Raw genomic sequence first — 27,109 nt, forward strand, 5'->3', positions numbered from 1 at the left:
TCCACATTTTCCATACTATGAATTACTTTATATGCTTTATGCTTTCCCCCTTACTATCCAATAGTCTGCAGTGATATTAGCAAGTTATGAATAAATTACCAATTGATGTAGATTAGCAATTGGGGCACATAAAGAAACAAACAAAGAGGGGAGAGGAGGGAGAGGGAGGAAGGAAGGAAGGGAGACACACACACAGAGAGACAGAGAGACAAAAAAGGAAAGAGGAGAAAAAGAAAAAGAAAGGTGAGAGGAGGGAGGGAGGATAAGAAAAAGAGGCAGAAAAAAGAAAGAAAGAAGGAAGGAAGGAAGGAAAGAAAAAAGGAAGAAAGAAAAGAGAAGGAATAGAGGCCAAAAAAGCAAACAAGGAAAAGTAGGAAAAACTCACTGGAAAACACTATTTTTCCATCAGTGCAAAACTTTCCTAAACAAGGTTAATTTTCCGGATTTTGAGTTTCTGGTCTAGGCGGAGCAAGAAGCCTCTGTTTTCTTTTTCTTTTCGAGCAATAAAATCAAATAAAATCCGCGGAGCACCAGCTCAACTCCCCCTTCGTGCGAAAAAAACCTCGAGCCCCAATGCTCCGAACGCAGAGGCTGGATTCAGACATGTGCCCACCTGGCATGGGCTTCCATTTGCTTGCGTGGCGAGCGCCTCCCACACACCCGCATCTCGGAAGTGGAGCCAACAGCGGGAGCCCAGCCATGGGGTCTTAGCCGACAAACTGCGACGGAAGCATGCTCCGCACGTCCCGAGGAGAGTTTGCTGTTGCCGCTGCTCTCCCCACTCAATAACTTTGATCCAGGAGGGAATGGCCTCCCTGTCAATCAGCCACGCGCCAGGGGAGGGAGCCCAATCATAACCCTAGACAGCCACATTTCTGTTGGCCAAAGGCCCGCCTTCCTCAGGCACTATAATATCCCGGCCCAGCTGACAGAAGCCTCCTAGCCGCCTGCAGCTTAAAGTCCATCATGGTAAAGATCCCTGCGCGGCAGTTGGAAACTGCTGCGCTGTGTTTTGCCACCTGCGCGTCCGCACAGCCGCGCAGCTTAGAGGGAACATAGCCTGCAACCCTCTACCAGCAAAAATTGACTTTGGGAGAGCCATACACGGTCCTCGCGAACTCTGTTTTTAGCTGCAACGGCCTCCTGCAACTGTTTGCTGGCAGAGTGGTACCGTGGGCCAGTCTTTCACCATTTCTAGGATGGCCCCACGGGTCATATCTAAGCACCCCCGGATTTGGCCCTTGGCCCTTGAATTTGACATCCCTGTCATATAGGGTTCAGATGTTTTGTTAATCATCTAAAAAAGTTACATTAACTATGGACTACAATTTGATGAGATAGTTGTTGCTAAATTTTCTTGAGTTATATGCAAATGATTTGTGGATCTGCTTTCAGATGACAAAAGAGAAATAATGCATTGATTGATAATATACAGTGTTTGCATTGTCCTAAATTGATTAGGAGTGCCAAAGAATTGAGGCCTTTGAACTATGGTGCTGGAGAAGACTCCTGCGAGTCCCTTGGACTACAAGGGGATCAAACCGTCAGTCCTAAAGGGGATCAACCCTGACTGCTCTTTAGAAGGCCAGATCCCAAAGTCGAAACTCAAGTGCTTTGGCCACCTATTGAGAGAAGGACTCACTGGAGAAGAGCCTAATGCTGGGAAAGATTGAGAGCAAAAGAAGGAGGGGATGACAGAGAATGAGGTGGCTGGATGGAGTCACTGAAGCAGTAGGCATGAGCTTAAATAGACTCCAAAGAATGGTAGAGAACAGGAAGGCCTGGAGGAACGTCCATGGGGTTGCGATGGGTAAGAAATGACTTCACAACTAACAACAAGAAATATATTAGAACTGATCAATGTCAGAACTTAGGTCAGCAAAATGTACCCAGATCACAGTACATAAGGGACAACTGGTTTTGCAGTGAGCACCATTAAATTCTGTTGGTTTTTATATATGCACATGGCAGAGCTACAAGGCTAAGAATAGTAATGGTGGCTAGTTTCTTTACTGCAACCTGCATTTCTTATTTCTTAGCAAGGTCCATTAGAAAAGTTTGTCTTTTCATTCAAGGAACAGGAGATAATGCCAGAATGTAATGATTAAGTGTGAAGAGTTGTCAGTTTTTACTTAATTCATAAGAAATAGAACTCTGTATAAACATGCATTCAGCCTACCAACTCAGCCCATTTGGTTCACAGAGTTTCCAGTGACACTCTTCTATAAATTAACCTTCACAAGTAGGGTTTACAGCTTTACAAAAACAAAAAAGGGACCTTGACTCCTGCATAGTCAATCAATGAATTCTGTGAAGATGTAGGGATTTTGAGGAGGAGTGGAATCTCCAAAAGATCCATATTCTGCCATCATTCTATCTGCTTGGACTGGTGAGAGGGATGGATCTACATTCTGAATCAGTTCCAGTTTATCCAGTTCCAGTTTCCTGTTTGAGTCCATTGCTTGTATATATCATTTCCATTTATTTCAATGGAACAGGATCGGACTGGGCTGAAAACTACATTTTTAAAAACGGGTTATAGTGCAAAACAAACTGAAACATGTTCAAAGAAGGATTTCAGTGAATGTTTTGAATGAAATTAAATAGGAGGTGGCTAAGGATTGTAGGCAGATCTTTTATTACGTGTTATTCAAGCCCTACAGCTAGTTGCTGTTTCTGGCTTTTCCTGCCTCAGTTAATTCCCAAGGAAAGGTTTCACGAGCAAATTTTTGCTTCTAGATCTAAGACTGCACTCCCAAATGTTGGCAGGAAATTGCACATTTCAACCCAATAATAACAATGAAAATAGGAAACCTCTATCCCCCTCTATTAATTCTCAAGGCCTTTGAGGGTCCTTTCTGGCCCAAATTCAGTTAGAAAATCGTAATTTCAAGACTTTTTAAAATGTGTTTTCTTCTACTTTTTTATTTTTGTAACCTATGTATTAGAATTCTTTTTTTCATTTCTATAAGAGTTTTTCTGTTTTTCTATTTTGTTTCATTTAAGAATTTTACTTTTTTAAAAACCTGGAATACAAAAAAGATACAAAACATTAAATAAATTTGTTTGGAAGGAGAAAAAACCGAGAGTAAAGATGAAGATTATGCAAGATACACGTGAAAGAGGCGGCCTCAGACTCCCAAACCTTCGATTGTATTATGAAGCTGCGGTATTAACACATGTAGCAGATTGGTTCGGGAAAACAAAAATGGAATTGCTGAATATAGAAGGCCATGATCTTGTTCTGGGATGGCATGCATATCTTTTTTATGAAGACAGGGTGGATAAAGGGTTCAACAACCATGTTCTCCGTAGTGCCTTGATGAGAATATGGAAGAAGCACCGGCCCAATTGGGATTATAAAATACCGCTTTGGTTGGATCTTGCAGACACCATGGGGATTATGAATATTAAGTCACTCGGGGGTTGTTTATATAAAGATGTGCTTATTGCTGATGGGGGCGAATGGAAGTTAAAAACTTTGGAACAGCTGTTGGAAGAAGGAATTACTTTAAATTGGTTACATTACATACAGCTTCAGAAGAGATGGGAAGAAGATCGCAGGGTCGGTTTTATGGATAAAGAAGTGGAACTGATTAAGCAGATAAAAGAGACTGGTCTAAAACAAGTTAAAAGAATATATAATGTACTGTTAGAAAGAGACTCAGAAAGTGAATTGGTTAAGGATTGTATGATTAAATGGGCTCAGAATTTTGGTGAAGTGGTTATGTTGGAAACGTGGGAAAAAATATGGGTTCAGAATGTTAAATTTACACAGTCACAGAATTTAAGGGAGAATTTCTATAAAATGTTTTACAGATGGTATTTAGATCCTAAAAAATTATCATGCATGTACCCAAATGTTCAACCAAAATGTTGGAGATGCGGGTGTCTAGATGCTACCTTTTTTCATGTATGGTGGACTTGTAATAAGGTTAAAGCTTTTTGGATAAAAATATGGTGGGTTATGCAGAATGTATTTAAGAAAAGAATACAATTCACTCCGCAAATGTTTTTATTGGGTATAGTTAAGGATTTTACCAAAGGGGAAACAAAATTGGCCTTGTATATGGTCACAGCAGCTAGGTTGTTGATTGCGCAACATTGGAAAAAAGATTTTTTACCGACAATTGATCAATGGATTCAGAAGGTGGCGGGGTTCGCTGAAATGGCAAAAATTTCAGCTTTCTTAAAAGCTGAGAAACAGGAGGATTACACACAGGAATGGGCAAAATGGATTGATTATATACAGAATAAATACCAGACTAGGAGTTATTATCTAGCCTTTAGGTAAGAATGTTTAGACCGATAGATGATCAGAGTAAATAGTATATGGGATGTTTAGAATTGTTAGAGTGGTATACAGCGGAAGTCAGGGGGGTGGGTTTGTGTGGGAGGTGGGGGAGGGTTAGGGTGGAGGGTGGGGCAATATATATGTATGAATAAATTAGAAGATGGGACTAATGAAACATTGTTAGGCTAGGAGAAATTTATATTAAGAGTTATAGATGTTAAATTAGCTTAGAAAATGATCAATGTGTTATTATTAATTTAAGAGAAATTTATATAGTGTTTGTTGGGAGGAGAGGGGTTATGAGTAATCTATTTTAAGATGGGGCGAGGGGAGGGGGTAAAGTGTTTGGTATAATATTTGAATGTGAATTTTTGCGGGGGGGTTGGGGGGGGTATAGCATTTGTATGAGATTTATATTGTGTGGAGGGGGGGTGAAAAGGGGGAAAATTTGTTTGTACAAAACTCTTTTAATAAAAAAAAAGATACAAAAGGAGTACAAAGAGAGCTGTAACATTAGAGGGAAAGGAAGCAACATTGCCACTTGGAGGCTGGAAGTTTGAGCCTTGGGAACATCGTATTTTCACTTCTCTCTTTGATCATTCCGACTTTGCGCTTTATGACCTTGCAGCTTGTTTACAGAGAGTGATAAGAAGAGCATGGGGTGTTTATGCTGGTGTTCTTTTGAACCTTATTGCCAGCTGGAGAAAAGTGAAACAAGGTCTTATTGTGAGAGATTATAAATGAATTTGTGCTTAATCTAATAAAAAGCCTTGAAAGCCAGAGTGGCAATGTTTACCAGTCGGAAGAATGGCACCACATCAACATCAAAAAGAAACTTTAACATTGCAAGAGATAATGTTTGAAATTCAAAAATTATTAGAAGTATCAGAGAGAATTGAGGAGAAACTGGAAAATCTAGAGCATATAACAGCAAAATATGATGGAGAATCTCAATTGGAAAAAGTGGAGGCTAGAGTCCTAAAAATTGAAGAGAAAAACGAGCACAAAGACAAGAAATTTGTTGACATCTACGGTGAATGGAGTGTGGTTGGAAATGCAGAGAGTGGAATATGGAAAGGGAAGCTAGATGGCCAGGAACTCTACCCCAGATGGCAAGGTACAGAAGAAGAAAAAAGAGAAGAATTGATAGATTTAAGGAGAGAGATCTTATCAGAAGCACCGTTGATGACCAAAGATATGCTGATTAAAGAAACAGATGGAGGGTATCGAGATTATATAACATGTAACAAGCAATGAGCTGCGAAGAGAAGTCCGCACAAATATTATTAAAGGAATAATCAGAAGATTAATTCCACAAATAGCAAAAGACATAAGATTGCATTATTACTGGAAAGATACAGGTTGATATATGAAAGCTTATAATAAAAAATTAGTTAAACTTAGTTAAATTTAGAGCATTATTTAAAAAATGAAGTGATAATGGATTTGGTTAAATAAATAATTGACAATAATAATAATGTATACATATGTAGTGGTTTGATAAGAATTAATTGCATATGAATGGTAAATGGTGACCATGAAAGGAAGAATAGAAATTTTGTTGTGACATAAAAGCTAATAATAAAAGATTGAATTGAATCTAGTTAAACTTTGAGTATTAGGTCAAAAAAAATATGATACTGGACATAGTCAAATAAATGTTTGATAATGATAATGATATATATATATATATATATATATATATATATATATATATATATATATATATATATATATATATTGGGCTTAATAAAAGGAAATTGGATATAAATTATAAACAGTGATTTGGAAAGGAGGACTAGAAACTTGGTTACTAAATATTAATTTTTATTTAGAATAGGTTATAAGGATTTAATGTTATTGGGTGATATTGGAAATAGCTAACGAAATGCCATTATGTGGTTATGTTTTAAACTTTGGAATATTTTATACAAAAGGACGTTAAAACAATTGTGGTCAAATGAAAATTGAGGTCTGATGATAGTAATATCTATAAATATATTTGATTTAAAATATATGATTTGATATGTCTGTGGAAGAGATGCACGAAAGCTTTTTGTAACCAATTGACACACTTTCTATAGTATGTAAAGAAAGAGGATTCTTTGTGTTGTATTTGTGTTTATTCAAAAATAAAAAAAAATAAAAACTAAAAAGACTTGTTTAAAGTGTGGAAGTATAAGCAAAAAACTACTCATCCATAGAATTCTGAAAAAAAAGAAAAAAAAATGAGACTCCCAAATTAAGCCATTGATTGTGATCCATGCATCCCTACTGTTTTCCCACACACACACTGGAAGTCAGGAGCTGAGCTCCAGCCTGCTCTCCTTATATTGCCTACTGTATCTTACAGCTCTAATATAAGGTTAGAAAAACACTGAAGGTAATGAGATGAAAAACTAGTATTTTTTTTAGGCCAAAGAAACTGACATGAAATGAGAAAGTAGTTAAGAGCCATGATGGCACAGTGGTTAGAATGCAGTACGGCAGGCTAATTCTGCCGACTGCCAGCAGTTTGAGTCTTACCATCTCAAGTCTGACTCAGCTTTTCATCCTTCCGAGGTCGGCAAAATGAGGACACAGACTGTTGGAGGCGATATGCTGACTGTAAAGTTCAGAGAGAGAGAGCTGTCAAGCACTATGAAGCGGTATATAAGTGCTATTACTATTGCTATTTTGGCACTGTTGGACTAGTGCAGTTTTTCTCAACCATGGATTCAACTTGTGTGGACTTCAGCTCCCAGAATTTCCCAGCCAACTTAAGTAGTGCACACATTTTAAAGTTGCCGCGCCTTAGAAACACTGGTCAAGAGTGTTGGTTTCTGCGTGAAGTTATTTATTATTTGAATGTGATTTAGCCTTTTGGCAGGCTAATGAGCTGATGAAATTAAGAGACAATGTGGAAGTGACATCCACAGCAGCAATTGTCAGCCATAGTGTTCCCGTTTCAATTTTAGCCAAATGGAACACAGCATGAATGTTCACTAATAAATGAAAATATTTCCCAGGGAGAAGCTGTTGGGCAAGATGGTTAGATGTGTTAATTATTTCTTTCCTGACAGGATTAGTGTAACTGCCGATGAAGCGCCTGTTTCCTGTCATAGTTGGAAAAATAATTTCTCAAAATTTTGTCACTGCTAAACTATAAAATAGTTTTTGGTCAGAAGCCATCTGGCAAGGTAACTGAGTTTCCAGTCATCAGCCTTAAAACAAGAGGACAAAATAATATATATTTTAAAAAATCCTATCATTTACATAATATGTTGTTTCAGACCAAGGAGAAGAGGGGAGGAAAGGATGATAAAAAAACAGGTGATAGTAACATGTCTGGGGCTGCTTGTGACTGCTTGTTTTTCTAGTACATATAATTCTTTCCCAGCACACCACACCTTAAAATATAATATATCCCTTACGTAATTGGCAATGATATTAAACTAATCACTGCTTTCAAGATGACAACCACACTGCAAATGAAAGCTTCCATCTCAGCCCAGGTGGGCCCTGTGGCTGCCTGATCACACCATGAAGCAGATATCAGAGGACGAAGGGAGAAAGGGGGATGTGGCTTACTGGCTTACTCAGTTTTGCTATTTCTCGGCAGTTTCAGTAAATTATGGCTGTATGTTTCCTACAGTATGTTTGTCAGAGTGGGATAGGTGTTGCAAGAACTCACCTTGGTTATCTGCTAATTTTGTAATAAGGCAAATAAACACAACGTGTTGAGGGTGAAATTATAAAGTAGAAAAAAATGAAGTGCAGCCGAGGGTAGAGGTGTTGGGAAAGCAGCCCATAAAACTCAGTCAGTGAGTTGGGGAAAAGCTTCCACTGGGAATGGGATGATATTTTTTTCTGAAGAAAGTTAACCGCTATCTATTGGATTCAATTTCATCTTAAAGACCAAATAACTGCAGAAACAAAATTTTAAATAATATTTGTAAAAAGATCATTACAATTAACCTGGAATTTTTAAGAGCAACAATTACAAACATGTTTTTAATCTTCTGTTTTGGTCTTTGCAGAAGAAGTTGAGTGATTCTCACCTGATGATTAAGTGGTTGAACAAATGTCTCCCAGAGATTTCATAAAGTAATAAAACTAACAGGAAAACTGCAAGTGTATACATTCTCAGGCCTTGTATTTGAGAACAGGGGTTGAACTTTAAAATGTATTTCTTAAAAAAAAACTTCTTTTTAAAAAAACCACCGTACTATGAAATCAAAAATTAATGTACATTGATTAATTTTTTTACAAGGATTCAAACATCCCATGACTGGATTTTTAAGAGGTTTCATCTTTGAAAAGTCATTAATGAAAGTCATTAATCATGGCATGAAAGGGAATCTTAGGGATAAAAACTACCTGCTGTTTAACAATAGCAAAGAGCAGATTAAATAGACCATTTCCAGAATACATAGAAGAAAAAAGTGGGTCAGAGTTCTGGTTGGCAATTAGTATTATTTAATTATTTCTTAAATTATAACACATTAAAATAGTTTTATTTATTTATTTATAGATAGATGATAGATAGATGGATAGATAGATAGATATAGATATAGATATAGATACAGATGATACTTAATCATTTCCTTGGCTCAGCTGATAAGGGAGGAGAGCTTGTGGCTTAGAGGCTAATACAACTGCCTAAAAACAGTCCAGGTTTGAATCCCAGTAAGAGTATGGCTAGCTGATGAGAGCTAAATGGCTTGAAATAGATCTATATTAGTCTCCCTTTATTTATTTATCAGCGCGCGCGCGCGCACACACACACACACACACACACACACACTATACCAAGTTGTAAAATGTTTGTCTTATAAAAAGTTCTAAGAAAAATTCTTCAATAAATGACTGGTTATTTTGATAAAACAGACAAAACCTGACCAGTGTAGCTGTTTCTTAGTACATGATAGTTGGTGTGAATATTTTACTTCCTTTAATAACACAGCAGTATTATTTGAAACTTACCACATTTTGGTTTGCTATCTTAGGACTTCCTTGTCAAGCATCTATTGTTATTTGATTGTGATTTTGTTGCTCTCCTTTATTCTTAATCAACTATATTTCCATTTTAATATGTTACAGTGCATTGCTTATTTGAGAAGTGATTTATATCTGTTGACAGTTACTTTCAGAACAAGCTCTGCTTCTGCAACTTATTTCATTTTTTTCTCCAAAGTATTTGTTCTTCTCTTAGTATAAAACATGCATTTAATTAAGTCAGAAGTTTGGATTAAATAGTTGAGACTTAATAAAAGTAACATCTTTGCCTTCAAGTTGCTTAAATGATTTACATTCTCCACTCCATCATAATATTATAATTAGATCACTTTGAAAAGTGATAGTAAGCTGCATTGACAGCATTTGGATATTTTTCTGATGGAGGAGCAGAGGATTTTCACCTAGGCAAATTTTCAATTCAACAAATTGTTATACATTTCTGTTCTTTAAAAAAATATTTCACTTCATAGCTCTCGCACTACTTAAAGGGTGTTCAAATTTGTTAAAAGTGCATTTCTTTTTCTTTTGAGTTAAATGGAGAAACCCCGTTATGACTGAAAATCTTTCCTCCTCATTCTGATGGCATCATTGACTTCTGGAGTTAACAAATAATACCTGGATACATTGTTCTATGAGAAATTGAGGGTGGGGGGAACAGAGGCTCGTTTAACCCAAAAGCTCCTGTCTACTGCCTGTATTTCATTGCGGTTGACTGCTCTAATCTTTTTAAATAAGTTTCTGTTTGGAAATAACCAATTTTTCTTTATCTCTAGATTAGATTGCTGTAAATGCAAAGATACCGGGGATTAATTCATTTTCAGAAGAAGCCAACTGCTTTGTTTTTCTGCATGAGCCATGTTTAATTGCTAGTTAAAAGTCATGTCTAAAACAGAAACACCTAATGGCTGAGCTCCTCTAAAAACAGATAATCCTTATCTTTATTCAAATGTGTTTGAGGGGTAAGGTCTCCTTATATATGAGGGAAGGGAAGGAGGGAGAAATTTTGGCTCACCTGAAAATATTTGGGTGCAATTAATATGAAGTTCCCTGAATGACATTTTGCCAAGCTTAGTAGAGTTTCCTGGCTTTTCCTAAGCCACATACATATTTTAGCCTCCTATTAGTTCATAAATGGACTGCACTTTTCCAAAAGGCAACTGGAACAAGGCAGGTTCCTTTATCTAATTTAGATCAGGGTCAAACAATCTATTAGCTCATAAGAGCATTTAAAATTGTGCTACTATTTTGTGAGCAAAATATTTCTTTCTCTCCCCCCCCCTCCCCACCATTTTTTTCTCATTCCCCATCTTTGTGTTTTGGACTGAGAAGTACTACAGCTTTCCTTGGCAGCAATTGCAAAACATCATCTCTTGGCTTTTTAGCTTTTTAAGCTCTTAATTGTTTTTAAAAGCAATGAATAAAGCAATGATTATAACTCCTAGTGACACAAGAAATATTTTCTAGAAAATTGGTATTAAAAGTATACACGTACAAAGACCAGACATATTCACCCCACTCCTTGGCATTCCAATAAGCAATATATTAGATATTCTATCTAGCGCTGGTGAGATCTCGGACGCAAAAACAGGATTATCACTAAATGACTGCAGGAAAATTAAGAAAGCGCTAGGTGGCAGCAAAGAGATTTCCTTGCTGCTATAAACTAGCCCAGACTTTTTCAACACAGATTTTACAATTCTAAATATATGGAATAAATAATATATATATATATGTTGTATTTGTACTGATAAATAATATATATATATATATATATATATATATATATATATATATATATATATATATATATATATATATATATATATATATATATATATATATATATATATATATATATATATATAGATATAGATATAGATAGATAGATAGATAGATAGATAGATAGATAGATAGATAGATAGATATATAGATATATATAGATATATATATATAAATTTTTATATGCAGGGTGGGTTGCTGTTGGCATTACTGCTGGTTCGCCTGAACTGGTGCAAACTGGTAGCAACCCACCTCTGCTTATATGCTTCCTATTCTAGATTGTCTACTAAAGTCATATGATTGGCAATTGATTAGGAGACCAGGGAATACCAGGGATGCAGACTCAAAAAGAACATCCCAGAAAAAGATAACAGCAGACCACTTCATATTGTTTTATTGTTATCGTTACTACTACACTATGGTATATAGCCTTATCATATAATTGTCTACTTTCATTGTGGCAGTCTCTCAGAAAATAAAAGCAAGGTTTTGATCACATCCCCTATTAATTATCCTTTAAGTATCTCTGATTCACAATATGCTTCTGCAGCTGTTTCCAGCAGTTTAAAAATCTCATTGTCCTATTGTCTTCATTCTTTGACCTCCCCTCCCTCCCTTCTTTCATGCTGCGATAGGATTACCAGCTTTGCAACAGCCTCTTTGTGTTTTGTTACTCACATTTTTTAGCTGTGCCTATTAAGCCATTGCATTTCCTGGAACTTAAAATTCCACTTAATTTTGTTATGGTTCACTATTCAATGTGCAGAAACAAAGGCCTGAATTGGAATCAATTTGAAAAATATTGTATTTCCAAGACAAAAAATACTCAACGATTTCTGTGACCATATACCTGTTTTCTATTAAGCCTTGTAACGCTTCATTGCTATCTGCAGTTTTTAGGCCACACCACTGCTGTTGTCAGAATGTCATGCTTTCCTGCTGTTTGCATAAGCATTGTATTACAGGAAGACCATGTCTAGCCCACTTAGCTGTAAAGGAAACTGATGTGAACTGTTGTTTTCAAAATTTTCTAAGTCTGACTAAGTCCAGAATTAGCTAACCATAACACCCATAACTTGTATCAGGATGAAACAAAGAAACTTAAGATGATTCTCATAGACTTAACTTACCAATACTACAGAGAAAATAATGCATCTTCTGCTACAAAGGCAATTAACTCAACAGCTATGAAATGCTTATGAAATTTTAAATTTTTAAGCAGCAATGTTTCAAGTTTGATTAAATTATGTACAGTAAAATATTGAATAAAGGTGTACATTCACATGTACATACATCTCTTAAAATATTTAAATGTATTGTTTAAGAAATCTCATTGGAACAAACAATGATTCACTTGGGAAATACAAGTTTAATAAATTGTTATTATTGTTATTATTTATTTATTTATTTATTTATTTATTTATTTATTTATTTATTTATTTATTTAGTTAGTTAGTTAGTTAGTTAGTTAGTTAGTTAGTTAGTTGGACAAGCATCAGAAATCTGAAGTTTGTATTTTGTGCATTCGGAATATTTTCTTCATCTGTGATATGAGAGAGAAGTATATATTCTTTCCTTTCATGCACAAATCAGTTAAAAATAGTATCCTATATATAGCATGTCATTTTCCAGTTCTTTTGGGTGAAAACTTAAAAATAAAATAAAAAGCAACAACAATTAAATCATAGTGCGGAAAGGAAATCAAACCTTCCACCATTCAACATTTCCACCATCTCTCTTTCTCTGACCTTTCAGCCAAATTCCAGGGGAAAGGTTAGAGGTAAAATTTAAACAGATTTAACCTCAAGGATAAAATTAGCAAGACACATTTTTTGAAATTAACAAAAGGCACCAGTCTTCTCAAATAGAGGAAATCTCAACTGGATGACATGACTTCCCCTTCCCGCTGTAGATTTTCTCATTAACAAACAAAAGGCTCTTTATTCTGAGGTCATCGCCCTGATTTGTAATACAAAGAACACAAGCAAGGTGCATAACCACTGAACACCTCCTTATGTCCAGTCGTCTAACTGCATTCTTCAAGAATTCTTGGGGCTGAGTCTGTTTGCATGCTTTCAAGGTACACTAGAGAGACTTTTCTATTTTAAAAAAAAACTATCTTGGAAAATTGACTAGTGGTCATCTTTGAAGCTGATCTGCCTGTGTGAAATAAAACTCTGCTTCAAGTGACTTCTTGCATTCTGCATTCTTTGGTGCTGGCTCGGAACAGATCTGGTTTTTTCCTTCTTCTAACATTAACTGTGTGCTGTGGGTAGGATTCAACAAAACGTATTGTGTGCAATGTTAAAAGTCATCCATAGATGGCAGTACCAATCAGCAAGTAGTTCTGACCTGTTCTTTAGCATCTCTTCCTTTCACTGCAGTTGAGACTTCGCAGTAAAAAAAAGGTGGAAAATGGAAGCCTACAGTGAGTAATCATTGGTGCGTTTTAAGCAATAATGTACAATGATTGAATTTTTGACCGCTGAATGAGTCCCTCCCATTGAAATGTAATGCAGTTTATGATGGTGATTTTGTTGACCGGAGTAGTTCTACACCAAACGTTATATCTTTTTCTAATTAAGACAGCAAACATACAAAATACTCCTCCCTCTTCCTAAGAGTTGAAATTCATTAGCAAGTTCAACTTGCCATGCTATGAGAATGAAGGTGAGGAAATTCTTCAGAGCATTGTGACAGCCATGGCTTATCATTATGTCTTAGAAACAGAGCATCAGTCCATGGAATATCATCACAAAGCTTTACTGTCTTGTTGACCCCCTCCCCGTCCCCAAATAAAAACTCAGGTTTCAGCAGTAAAAGATCATTACATATTTTGGTATGCAGGTGGTATTCTTCATGATTTCTTTGAATTTGGCATCCTATCAACCCAGTGTTATACTGTAGCACTCAAATCTTTTAACACAATTAAGCAGACTTTGAAAGCACAACAAAGGAAATATTCCTACATGATAATACTAGACCTTACATTTCATGAACCATCTATTAAGTAGGTGTGAATTGCGGATGATTTCTACTAGCTTATTCCATTCACCACAGTCCAGATTTGGGGCCATGTCACTTTAACCTTTTCTCAGAATTGAAGGAATACCACTATGGGCATCTGTTGGATTGAAATGAAAGCTGGAAAGAACTCTCAAGACCTGCTTGAAGAGACAAAAGTGTAGAGTTCTTTTGTGACAGGTTTAAGTAGCTTATCCATTGTTGACATTAGTACTGCCTATGGTGAATGGGTTGATATATATACATATTCTTATTTAAACTAAAATTATGAAGATGGATACGTTACTTTTTGTTATAGCTGTCTTTTTGTTACAGGATTAGTGCTCTCCTGCTCAGATTTGGTTTAACTGTTGCTGAAACAAACTTTTATCTGCTGTCTAATAGGATTGGGGGGAAAATGGGATTTGGTTCATCCCGAAGGATGGCAAACAGCCATCCATGGACTTCTGCCATCTGGACAATCAGTACAAAAAGCCACAAAGGCTGCAGTCCAAAACACTGTAAAAAAAAAAAAGAAATCCAGTAGTACTTTTTGTGGGAAGTGATTGTGCAAGGATTGTTCTATGAAGGCTTTAAAAAGTGTCCATTAAGGAAGCATGTAATGATATTTTGTTTTTTAAACATACCATAAAAAGATCTATTAAAAATATTATAGTTTCTTAACTTCCTCTTTGTTGTATTTTGATATACAATATTTATAAACATTTTAAATGTTCAGATATTTTTAATACAGGATTATTGACCCTCCCTAGATGTATTGCTAACCGGCCGAGTAGCTCAGCAGCCATGTATATTTATGTTTGAAGTTTCTATTGTTTTAAAATGTTTTTAGTATTTTGATTGTAATATATTTTTTGATATTGTAAGCCGCCCAGAATTATTGATTGAGGTGAAATTGAATGAATGAATGGCTCTCCAGGGTTTTAGCAAGAATTGGTTGAATAGCCTTGCTGTTAAAAGCAAATATTTTAGCAAGTTGTTATTTATAGGTAGTTCTCAAATTACAACCAAAATTAGAACTGGAACTTCCATTGCTAAGTAATGTGATCATTAAAGAGTTGTATCCCATTTTGCATTTTTTTTTGCCATGGTTGTTAAGTAAATCATGGGGTCATTATACAAGTCCGGCCAGTCATTCTCTCAGCTCAACGCACCTCATAGGGTTGTTGTGGGAAAAATAGGAGGTTGAAGGACTAGGTATGTTCACATTTGCTGAGAATTCTGGAAATTTAATGCATGTTATCTGTAGAGTGAGGGAAATGGCAGTACAATAGAGTGCAATCAGTTTCATTTAGTACAAGGCTTAGAAATAGATTGGTTGATTTAGTATTAAATACAAAGCTCTTGAAGATTAAAGGACTGGTATGTACCATCACGTTACATCTCACCCTTTCCCTCTATTTGCACGGTATAGAAAACTAGTTTTCACAATATGTGAGCCCAGTCACCAAAGCAAATATAAAGAAATTATTATAGCCTTCTTGGAACTGGAGTAAATTTCCTCCGAGGACACAATTAAGACAATTAAGACACAATTTCATTTCTGATTTAATTAAATATTTATGCCTTCAATGTATTCTTCAAATTAAATGAAATGGGGTCAGTTTGAAATAAAGATTTTTGAACAGATGTAGCACCAGAATATTAGTTTTAGCTTTATATGCTTGAGGATGGAAGAGTGTGATCATGAAAAATGTGTTTTTGACTGTGCGTGGTACCCATTTTTTTGCAGATATGTTGTGGAAACCTAGCTCATGTGATAAATGTACAGTATCGTACAACTCAAAATTGGCTTCAGAAAACAATTCTTATATAATCACAGGTCAGAATGTTGCCAGACTTAGTATGTGTTTTTAACCCATGGGAAATAATTAATTTAAAAACAGAGAGATTAAGATCAGTCTTTAATATGACTTCCAAAGATAAGGGATTATTGGGAGCGGAATCTAAAAATGAATCCTGCTACCTAATTTTGTTTCAAGGCTGTAATTTAGTGTGATGTGGAACCAGAAAGATGCTGCAAGAGTTCAGACCACAGGCTACTCCTTTCTCAACAAACGGTGTCAAAAGTTCTAGAATGGTTGCATTTGACTAATAAAAAAAGACCAATGAAAATACTTGGCTTGAAATTTGAACTGAAATTTAACCTGGATACAGAGGCAAAGGACATCATACAGGTAGCCTTATGATCACAATTGAGCCCAATTTCTGTTAAGCAAGACATTTGAGTTTTGCTCATTTTACAATTCATGCCACAGTTGTTAAATGAATCACTGTAGTGGTTTAAGTTAGTAACAAGCTTGTTAAGTGAATTTGGCTCCCCATTGACTTTGCTTGTCAGAAGGTTGCAAAAGGGGATCACTTGACCCTGGAGCCCTGCAATTATCATAAATACTGCCAAGTGCCTGAATTTTGATCACGTGATTTATGGGGATACTGCAAGAGTGGCAAATGTAAGATAAATGGCCATAAATTTTTTCAATGACGTTTGAGCAGGTCACTAAACAAACTGCTGTAAGTCGAGGACTACCTGTAATGACAATCGCAATAAGAAAAAAAAAGGTAAGCAGAGGTTTCAGTTCCTCGCTTGGCTTAATATAGCCGACAGCTACATTGCTTCTAAAAACGTTCAGTAAAACCCTTCATTTGCGATGCCCTCAAGAGGCAAGGAGCTCCGACTGAACAAGAAACACGTCCGGCGGCAACCCTGATTCCACTGTAACGGTAACAGTTGAAAGGGACATTGGAGGTCATCTAGTCCAACCCCCTGCTCACGCAGGAGACCTGTACTAGGGATTCCCACTGAGCCCTTTTTGGTGCTTAGTCCGAAAAACAGGCCCAGGACTTAAGCTGGACTAAGGACAGAACTGCGGAAACCCAACGGATGGCCTAGCAAGGTCTAGGACGAGCTTTCCTGCTCGCCTTATCGGCATCTGCTGCCTGCTGTCCCAAACGCACTTCGGCTCTTTAAAGAGATTTTGGCTATTTCGCAGTAAAGCAGCACAAGGAAATTTGAGCAGATATTCGCTTTGATGTCGTGCCGGTCGGACGGAGAAGACATTCGCAACAGCGCCCTATGGCTGCGAGAAAATGCCCCCTCAGATTCCCGGATGGACGCCGCTGACATCAGGCCTCCCCGCCCCCCCCCCCCATACTCGCTTCGGCAACCTCGCCTCTCCCCACACCCCCTCAGGATCACGTGGTCTCCCATGATCCTCCTCTCCATCTCTCCCTCGGCGCTCGGCTTCCTTCGCCTTGCCGCCCAGAGCGTGCGGAGCAAGCTAGAGATCCGCATTCGGCAGGTTCGGCCTGGTTTAGGCGAGGGGCGCGGAACGGAGCGGGAGCAGCTGGGTTGAACCGAGGGGCCCTTGAGGGCGCGGCATCTAGCAGAGCGGCGGGGCCGGGGCCGGGCTGGGGTCGCTGGCGGGCGACGGGGGCCCAAGCCTGGCGAAAGCGGAGGCCGAGCGGCCTGGGGGCTGCCGGTTGGCTGGCCGGCTCGACAGGGCCGCGGCGGCCGCACTCCCCCTCTCCCACGGGTAGGATGCCCCCGCCCGTCCCCCGGCACCGGCAGGCAGTTCCCGGCCCTGCCCGCGGTTGAGATCCCCCGAACGGCGGCGAGTAAGTACCTTCCCTCGGGGCGGCCGTGAGAGGGTAGGGTCGGACGGGACAGGCCGCTGGGGACGCGGTTTATCCCTGACTGATATAGGTCAGTGACCGCCATCTCGCTCGGCCACCGCTGAGGCCTGCTAGGAAAGACGACGAGCGAAAATCCTTGCCAGAAGTGAGTAAATTGCGGTAGATCGGAAGACCCCGTGGCGGAGTTATCGTCGGTAGACGATCGGGTTTCCCCTCCCCTTAACATGGTGTAATCTGCCTTGTTTTTCCAGTTCCCAGAGTCTTATAAACTTGAATAAAGATACTGGATTTTTCCATTCCTCAAACTTGTTTGCTCCTTCCTGCTTCCATCGCTTGAGCGGATTCCTCAAAGTCTTTTGCCGTGTAAATTGCGGCAAGCATTTCTGAAAACCTTCTCGTGCGTTGTGCGCATTAGGCAATTTCGTTGAGCTGAAATTCAGTTGGAGCTCAACTAAAATTATATCGAATTAGCAATTGGCGACAGCGCTTCTCGCAGACAAACACGACGCATTTTCCCAGAAAATAAACATTTAAAGACACATTGTTTTTCTCAGAGCACCATAACCTCAGAATAGTTGCTGAATTTCCCACTGATCTTACAACAAATGACATGAGGTCTCTTGTATGCCTTGTGGTATGCTATTGTTGCAATTATGATCTTTTGTCAGTTTCCCACAGTGATTGTTGTACCTAGAGCCAAAACAAATTTTTATTGGTGATTCCAGATAGTACTTAAAATGCTTTTTTAGAGTAAGAAGTAGCTAGAGATTTTAGATTTAGTCCTGTGATGTACTATATAAGTAACTCATCTTGGGGGATTCCTGTTAATTTTATATGAAAATAGTAATGGTTTGAAAATTTTCACTTAAGCTGCTATTAAGTTACTGCATATGAATGTCTGCATTTATGTAAGATGCTAAGCTAAAATGTGGTTGGCTAATAATTGGTTGTGTTGTTTGAACATTGTGGTTATGGTACAGAACATTGTATGATCCAGTGGTGGGTTCCTGCCGGATCGCACCGGATCGCGCGCGCTCCCTTTCAGCGCTCCACCTGGCTCTTTTCAGGTGCTCCGCTCCGCTGAGGAAACATCTCCGTTCCCAGCCGAGCTGGTGGAGCGCAGGCAGGCGTCGTCGCTTCGCCAGAGGCGGGGCAAGACCGTACTTCCGGTTTTAGCGCTGAAAGGGAGCGCGCGAGCCAGGTGGAGCGCTGAAAGGGAGCGCGCGAGCCAGGTGGAGCGCTGAAAGGGAGCGCGCGAGCCAGGTGGAGCGCTGAAAGGGAGCGCGCGCGATCCGGTGCGATCTGGCAGGAACCCACCACTGGTATGATCTCAAGCAATCGAGCTAATTCAATCAACTGGGTGAGACATAGCTCATTGCATATAGGTGATCTGAGTCAAAAATGCTATTTTTTTTTCATTAGTAAAATCTATGTAGTGTAGAACTTAAATTATTGGGATGACACGGAAGAGACATTTTCAAGTCCACCTTCAACCATAGAAGTTTATTAGGGACTTTCAGTGAGTCACTCTAAGCCCAGTCTACCCCACAGATTTGTGAAAAAAATGAATATATATATGGAGATTCTTAGTCATCCAGGTCATGGTTGTCCCAAAGGTGCTTTTTCAAGAGGCACCTGGAGTTTCTGGTTTTTCTTTGAAGAGGTTTCACTTCTCATCAAAGAACCTGAAGAGGACAAATATATGCATATTATATAATATAGTATTCCATAATGCTACTAACAATTTGGTAGATAAATTTGTGGAGAATAAGGCTTAAATCCCCTTTTAAAACTGCCATAATTTTCAGCCATTCTAGTATAATGAAGTACCTTCTACAAGTTAATGTGTATTACATACAAGTGATTTTTTTTCTTTTTGACAAGATTTTCCTAATCATTGAGCTCCACTGAACAAACCTGCTCCTTGTTCACTGCCTTTTACTTATTCATTTGTTTACTTATGAACAGAATTGCTCTAAAGAACCAATATTTTATCTAGTCCAGTCTAATACTCACTGATAGAATGTGTTGATAGAATAATAGAGTAAATAGCTTCAAAATTAACCATGATGCAACACTGACTGAAAACTATCTAGGCCTTTGTAACCTGAAATACTGACACTTCTTCCTGTTGACATTACACCTTTAGTATAGTTCTTTAGAATTGAATGCGTGCTGTGATTTTCCATGTTTTAAATTATTGGAGAAGTGATAGTAAGTAGCAGCAAAACGTTTTTATCCTGGTAACAGTTTGCTTTTAAACCAATTTTATAACACATAATTGATGCTGATGTGGCATTAGATCTAGGTTATATGCAGAGGATTTTAAGACATTTATTTTATTTATTTATTTCTTTAGATTTCTAAACCGCCCCCTCTCCCAAAAAGGGACTCGGGGCGGTGTACAGTCAGATAAAATGCAGATAAAATACATGAATAACAATATAAATAATATAAAACAATTGAATACTAAACATTTAGGTGGAGGAGATGAGACTGTACAAGAAATAAATATGCTATGGAAACCCTAAAAAACATCCCCAATTAAAATTCCCAAACCCAGTTAAAATATATCCCCGGGAGGCAAAACTAAGAGAGTGCCAGGCCAGCTAATTGAAACAGGTGAGTCTTTAATTTTTGACGGAAGGAGCGGAGGTCGGTGGTGGTTCTGATGTCGGGGGGGAGGTCATTCCAGAGGGTTGGGCCCATCACAGAGAAGGACCTACTCCTAGGTGTCGCCCGCTGGCATTGCCTAGCGGACGGCACCAGGAGGAGTCCCTCGCTGTGTGAGCGGATTGGTCGTAGGGACGTGTGTGGTAGGATGCGATCCTGCAGATAACTAGGTCCTATGCCATGGAGCGCTTTAAAGATGGTAATCAATACCTTGAAACGCACCCGAAAGGCCACAGGCAGCCAGTGCAGCTCGCGCAGGAGGGGTGTTACGTGGGAGTATCGTGTACTCCCCATGATGACCCGCGCGGCTGCGTTCTGGACTAGCTGCAGTCTCCGGATGCGTCCCAAGGGAAGCCCCATGTAGAGGGCATTGCAGTAGTCCAGGCGAGACGTCACCAGCGCATGAGTGACCGTGCGCAGGGCACTCCGGTCCAGTAGGGGGCGCAATTGGCGCACCAGGCAGACCTGGTGGAACGCCCCCCTTGCCACGGCTGCCACATGGTCCTCCATTGACAGCCGGGCATCAAGGAGGACGCCCAAATTGCGCGCCCGTTCCACAGGGGACAGTTGTTCGCCCCCTATGGCCAGCGATGGTGTCAGCTGGCTGAACCGAGGTGCCGGTAGCCACAGCCACTCGGTCTTGGAGGGGTTGAGTTTGAGTCTGTTGTCCCCCATCCAGACCCCGACGGCTTCCAAACACCGGGACATCACTTCGACAGCCTCGTTGGGGTGGTTTGGGGTTGAAATGTACAGCTGAGTATCATCAGCGTACAGGTGGTACTCAACCCCAAAACCACGGATGATCTCACCCAGCGGCTTCACATATGCGTTGAACAGGAGAGGCGAGAGGACCGACCCCTGTGGCACCCCACAAGTGAGTGGCCTCAGGGTCGACCTCTGCCCCCCTGTCAACACACATTGCTTCCGGTCGGAGAGGTAGGAGCCGAACCACCGCAAAACGGTGCCTCCGACTCCCATCCCCTCCAACCGGCGCAATAGGATACCATGGTCGATGGTATCAAAAGCCGCCGAGAGGTCTAATAGGACCAGGATAGAGGAACAACCCCTATCTCTGGCCCTCCAGAGATCATCAACCAACGGGACCAAGGCTGTCTCTGTGCTGTGCCCGGGTCGGAAGCCGGACTGGCGTGGGTCTAGATAATCGGATTCGTCCAGGTGTCGTGGAAACTGCTGCGCCACCACATTCTCAACAACCTTCGCCAAAAAGGGGAGGTTGGAGACTGGACGGTAATTAGCTAGCTCCATTGGGTCGAGCGAAGGCCTCTTGAGCAAGGGTCTCACCACCGCCTCTTTCAAGGCGGTTGGTAAGTATTCCTCACCCAATGAGGCGTTCACCAGGCCCAGAAGCCAGCCTCGTGTCACCTCCCAGGTTGCCAGTACCAGCCAGGAGGGACACGGGTCCATTGAACATGTGGTGGGCCGCAGCCGTCCACGCAACCTGTCCAAATCCTCGGGGGCAACAGAGTCAAACTCCTCCCAGAATGGTCTCTCAAGACTCGCTGTTGGCGGCTCGTCTGGTCCACTGACGGAGGTCCATCCGCTCCGGATCTGAGCAATTTTGTCCTGCAGATATTCCCCAAACTCCTCTGCTCTTCCCTGTAAGGGTGCCCCCCGCAGTTTCCTGGATACTGATAAAAGTATTCTGCTGAAACATGTGTTATGGTTGTTCTTCGAAACTTGATACAATGCCTTTAGTACAGCAGTTTTCCTTGGGCAGATATTGCTTGGGAACAAAAACCTGAAATTCATTTCTTGGAGCCAGATTTGATTTTCTTGCTACTGTTTTTTATTCAATGAGCTAATATGCTAGAGTTGAAATAAACCTTTGGAACTGACATAAGCTTTTCAAAATACTGAGTTCTCTGCCAATATTCTAGAAATCTATATATAAAATGCTCCTTTTGCTTTGTATGAGAAGTGCTTTGCCATTGGTAACTGGCATCTGATTATTGCTGGATATATAAAAAAGAGCAGTCACTTCAGTATAGGCTAATTTATATTGTATTATATACAAGAAGCTTGCATTTATATTCATTATTAAGAGCCAGTAGTTTATGGGGGAGAGATTCAAACTTTGCAGTAGTTTGAACAAATAGATTAATAGCCAAGCTCCTAAAAGTCCAAACATATTTGTGTTGTCAGAACTGGAAAATAGTTTACTTGTTTAAGCCTCTGTTAGACCTGATATTGATAGAGTGAAAAAAGAGTTAGCATTTTGTAGGAATATTATTAGAATACCTAATAAAACAGTGGATTACTAACATGTAGGAAGTGGTGTAGAGTGTCCTGCCTAGGCAGGGGGTTGGACTAGAAGATCTTAAAGGTCACTTCCAACTCTGTTATTTTGTATTCTGACTCTTCCTCTGCCCCTAGAGTTGGTGATGTTTTGTTGTGTAATACGTTGTTATAGTTAGTAGTCAAAATAAGATTCTAGTATTTAAAATACTGGAAGTTATTACTGGAAGTTACTAAGGGATAGTTTAATTTTATGGTAGGGCATTTCACGTGCAAAATTAATGCAATCTAGAGATGACTCAAAATTGAAACTGCATTTGTGATAGTTAATAACTAATGAGTTAAGTGTACATTTTTCCAGATAAGATAATACAGATAGCCCTCAAGTTACAACAGTTTAGTGTATTCAAAGCTGCAAACACTGAAGAAAGTGACTTATGACCATTTTCACACCTGAGACCTTGTAGCTTCCCCATGGTCACATGATCATAATTCAGACTCTTGGCAACCGACTCATATTTATGATGGTTCCAGTGTCCTGGTATCATGAGATCATCTTTACTGACCTGACAAGCTAAATCAATGGAGAAGCCAGATTCACTTAACAACCGTGTTACTAACTTAACAACTGCAGTGATCCACTTAACAAGTATGGCAAGAAATGTCATAAAATGAGGCAAAACTCAGTTAACAAATGTGTCACTTAGCCACAGTAAGTTTGGGCTCAATTGTGGTCATAAGGACTATCTGTAGCTATTTTTTTCTTCCATTTTTTTTACCGAGTATACTTCTACTGGTCTGTACGGATGGCATAAGGAAGTACTTGCACCATAGGCAGCATTGTAGAGTTTAATAACATTGCTGGGAAGTGAGATAGAAAGAAAAAATGTTAACTGGTGCAGGTAGCATAAATAGCATTGTGAGTGAATGTCTTTGTTTAAATAGGAAAATTAGTTACAGAATGAGATTTTCTTAACATTGCAATTTATGAATTGACTATGGAGCATTTGTACAAATACTTTGCATAAATCATGGATTGTGTAGTTTTGCACATGTGTATATCTTCGAAATCTAAAAAAAGTTTTCATGATGATTTTTTAAAAAATTGGGTAGCTCTTGAATAACCTCACCTTATATAGTTGTCTTTATTCTGGGCAAAGCCAAATAATTAAAAATACTTTTAAACTCCCATCTTGCTGCAAGACCTGAAGACACAAATATATACGCATACGCAAACATATAACCATGCACAACAGACACACAACTTTATGTGAAAAGTAGAATTTTGTGCATAATTATAGTAAAATTATAGTTAGATTTATAGATTACATTCTTCCACTGTAACATTGACTTGGACTTTTCTAACCTTCTGAAGAAGGTGGATGAATATCCCAATTCAACTGGAATTTCCCTCCATAGAGCGATCTGTTGCAACTAATTGCTCTGTTGGAATGATTCCAGAATAATAACTAGCTTCTTTTCCTGCTATTGCTTCTAAGAAGATTTTATGGGATATATATCTATATAAATGGAATACAATTATAACTGCTAATAGCAAATTTGGGGGAAATGAATGATGTGTTGGCTGTTCTTGGTGGCAAAATATTTGTGATTTCTATTCCCGCCAATGTGACGTCTAGTTCTTTGTTTCCTCTAGGTATGGCCTCACAGCTGCAGGTGTTTTCACCTCCATCAGTATCTTCGAGTGCCTTTTGCAGTGCCAAGAAATTGAAAGTGGAGCCCTCTAGCTGGGATGTTTCAGGACAAAGTAACAGTGACGAGTATTACAGTCACGGCAAAAATCTCTCTGGTGCTCAAGGGCCAGCAAGCTCTTCTCACCAGGTAGCAAACTTCAGTATCCCTGCTTATGATCAGAACCTCCTTCTCCCTGCTCCTTCAGTTGAGCACATTGTGGTTACAGCAGCAGACAGTACAGGCAGTGGCGGAACAACCTCCTTTCAAAACAGCCAGGCCCTAACACACAGGGCTAACATTGCTTTACTGGAACCATATCAAAAATGTGGCTTAAAAAGGAAAAGTGAAGAAGTTGACAGCAACGGTAGCGTGCAAATAATTGAGGAACATCCACCTCTCATGCTGCAAAACAGACCTGCGGTGGGTGCTGCGGCCACTACCACCACTGTAACAACCAAAAGCAGTAGTTCCAGTGGCGAAGGTGATTACCAACTAGTCCAGCATGAAATCCTTTGTTCTATGACAAATAGCTATGAAGTCTTGGAGTTCTTGGGCCGAGGAACTTTTGGACAGGTGGCAAAGTGCTGGAAGCGCAGTACAAAGGAAATTGTTGCTATCAAAATTTTGAAAAATCACCCTTCTTATGCCAGGCAAGGTCAAATTGAAGTGAGCATCCTCTCTCGACTGAGTAGTGAGAATGCTGATGAATATAACTTTGTTCGTTCATATGAGTGTTTTCAACACAAAAACCACACATGCCTGGTGTTTGAGATGCTGGAACAAAATTTGTATGACTTCTTAAAGCAAAATAAGTTTAGCCCTCTGCCTCTGAAATACATTCGACCAATATTGCAACAAGTGGCCACTGCTTTGATGAAACTGAAAAGCTTAGGTCTAATACATGCTGACCTAAAGCCTGAAAACATCATGTTGGTGGATCCTGTGCGCCAGCCATATAGGGTCAAGGTCATAGACTTTGGCTCTGCTAGTCATGTCTCGAAAGCTGTGTGCTCTACTTATTTACAGTCACGATATTATAGGTAAGTCTCCATTTTCTATGTTCATGCCTTTTGTATCACAAATCTTGAATCAATGGAAAACTTTATAGATAAATAAATATAATTCAACTCACTGGATTTTTACTATAAACTGTAAACTGTTATTTTTTAATGAAATGCTTACTTATCATAGAGCAGCTCAAGTTAATTTGACTGATTGCATGCCCACATGTCAAAAAAAGGAAGAAAAATTGACTTAAGTAATCCATTCCAGATATACCCAAAGTTATAGGAATTTCCTTCTGGTTCCTATTTGGTGTTCTATCACTTCTTTGTTATGGTTTGAGATAGTTTGAGGAAACTGAAGGATGGTTTTCCCATAACTTAAGCTCTACAGAGAAAGGTAATCCTTTCATTCCCTCCCTGAGCTAAATTTGATTATATGAACCAGACAGATGAGCTTATCTGTGGCAGTGCTGTAGAAAGGCCTCATCATTTCAATGCCAAGTTTAAACTTGCATTTTGTTTCATCTTTCAGTTCAGCAACATGTAAAATTTATTGACAGAGGCATTTTAACTTGTCAGACTAGAGTATTTACTGTAGATGTGCGTTTTCAATTATGGTAATTGTAGTAATAGTAATTTTATATCTGCTTTTGTGCTGTAACATCTTTTGGTTTTCATGTCATGTGATGGCAAAAGTAGTGATTTTTAAAAAATGAGCTAGTTTTCTTAAACCCTGAATTTGAGTATTAGCTTTAGAAACCATAGATTAATTGAATCTTACCTAATCTGGTGTTTTTAGATTATAACTGCCATCATCTAGTACGGCAATCAAGCTGGGAATTATTATAGTTACAATCTTATTCATATTGAGAACATTAGCATATTGGATGCTAACAGGTGGTATCTGAATTAAAATTGTAATATTTGTGCCAAGACAGGTAACTGCAATAATAACAGGCAATTGCAATAATACTACTCAGTAGAATCCAATTTGCTTTATTCAGGGAAGTGATTATCTATTTTTTAAAATAACTTTCCCCTTTTTTCCTTATATGCATTTGCTTCATAATTCCTCAAGAGTGCCTTTGATTTTGAAATAATGCTATTGTCAGCATTCCTCCTTATTATATTTCATGGCAAGTAATCATTTCAGACCTCATCAGAAGATGCAGTTATCCTTTCCAACCCAATAATAGGAAATTGACCATACAAAATATAAACTAAAATATATCTTAGCAATTCATGCTCTCCCTTCAATTGTGGGTGCTGAAGTCTTAAATATTTTGGGTTAGTGAGCACATTATTAATGTTTTCACAAAATGTCCCTGTGTCAGTTTGGCCAATTACAAAATAAAACAAATGAGAGAGAAACCTGGCAATACTTTCTACAGATGCCTCATCAAAGACAATCTTATGACTAAAAAGTTTGGGGGATTTCTAAATAAATAATTGGATTCCAGGCATTTTTTTAAAAAAAAAAGTTTGAGAGTTCTAAGCCATTCCTCTAGGTTCAGTTAACTGAAACCTTGCTTTACAGTTTATTACTGTTATTACTGCGATTACTGTTATTAAAATCAGGTAGGATTGATAATCCTATAAGAGTTTGTGGTCATAATCTATACATGAATTGAAATACTCATTTCTGTTCTAATTGTTGTGAAATTTGAGGTTGTACTGGGAATTGCCTTTTTAATCAAGGAAATTTTTCAGTTATAGTAGAATATTGTAGAACCATAGTTCCAATTTAAAT

At 38.8% G+C, this 27,109-nt stretch overlaps 1 protein-coding gene across 3 annotated transcripts in view; it reads left to right on the plus strand.

Moving 5' to 3' along the window:
• Positions 1-17,361: 17,361 nt before the first annotated feature.
• The window catches only part of HIPK1 (homeodomain interacting protein kinase 1), a 40,288-nt gene continuing 30,540 nt past the window's right edge, over positions 17,362-27,109 (plus strand). For 2 of the 3 annotated variants that reach the window (XM_081947469.1, XM_081947471.1), the window contains exons 1-2: positions 17,362-17,713; positions 24,318-25,395. In XM_081947469.1, coding sequence (XP_081803595.1) covers positions 24,320-25,395 — 1,076 coding nt within the window. In that variant the 5' untranslated portion in view covers positions 17,362-17,713; positions 24,318-24,319. Of the gene's footprint in view, positions 17,877-24,317; positions 25,396-27,109 lie in introns of all 3 variants that reach the window. The other variant, XM_081947470.1, reaches the window with a different exon arrangement.

This window comes from Natrix helvetica (genome assembly GCF_964273705.1).
Source record: "Natrix helvetica genome assembly, chromosome: 3".
In the NCBI taxonomy this organism is placed as follows: Eukaryota; Metazoa; Chordata; class Lepidosauria; order Squamata; family Natricidae; genus Natrix; species Natrix helvetica.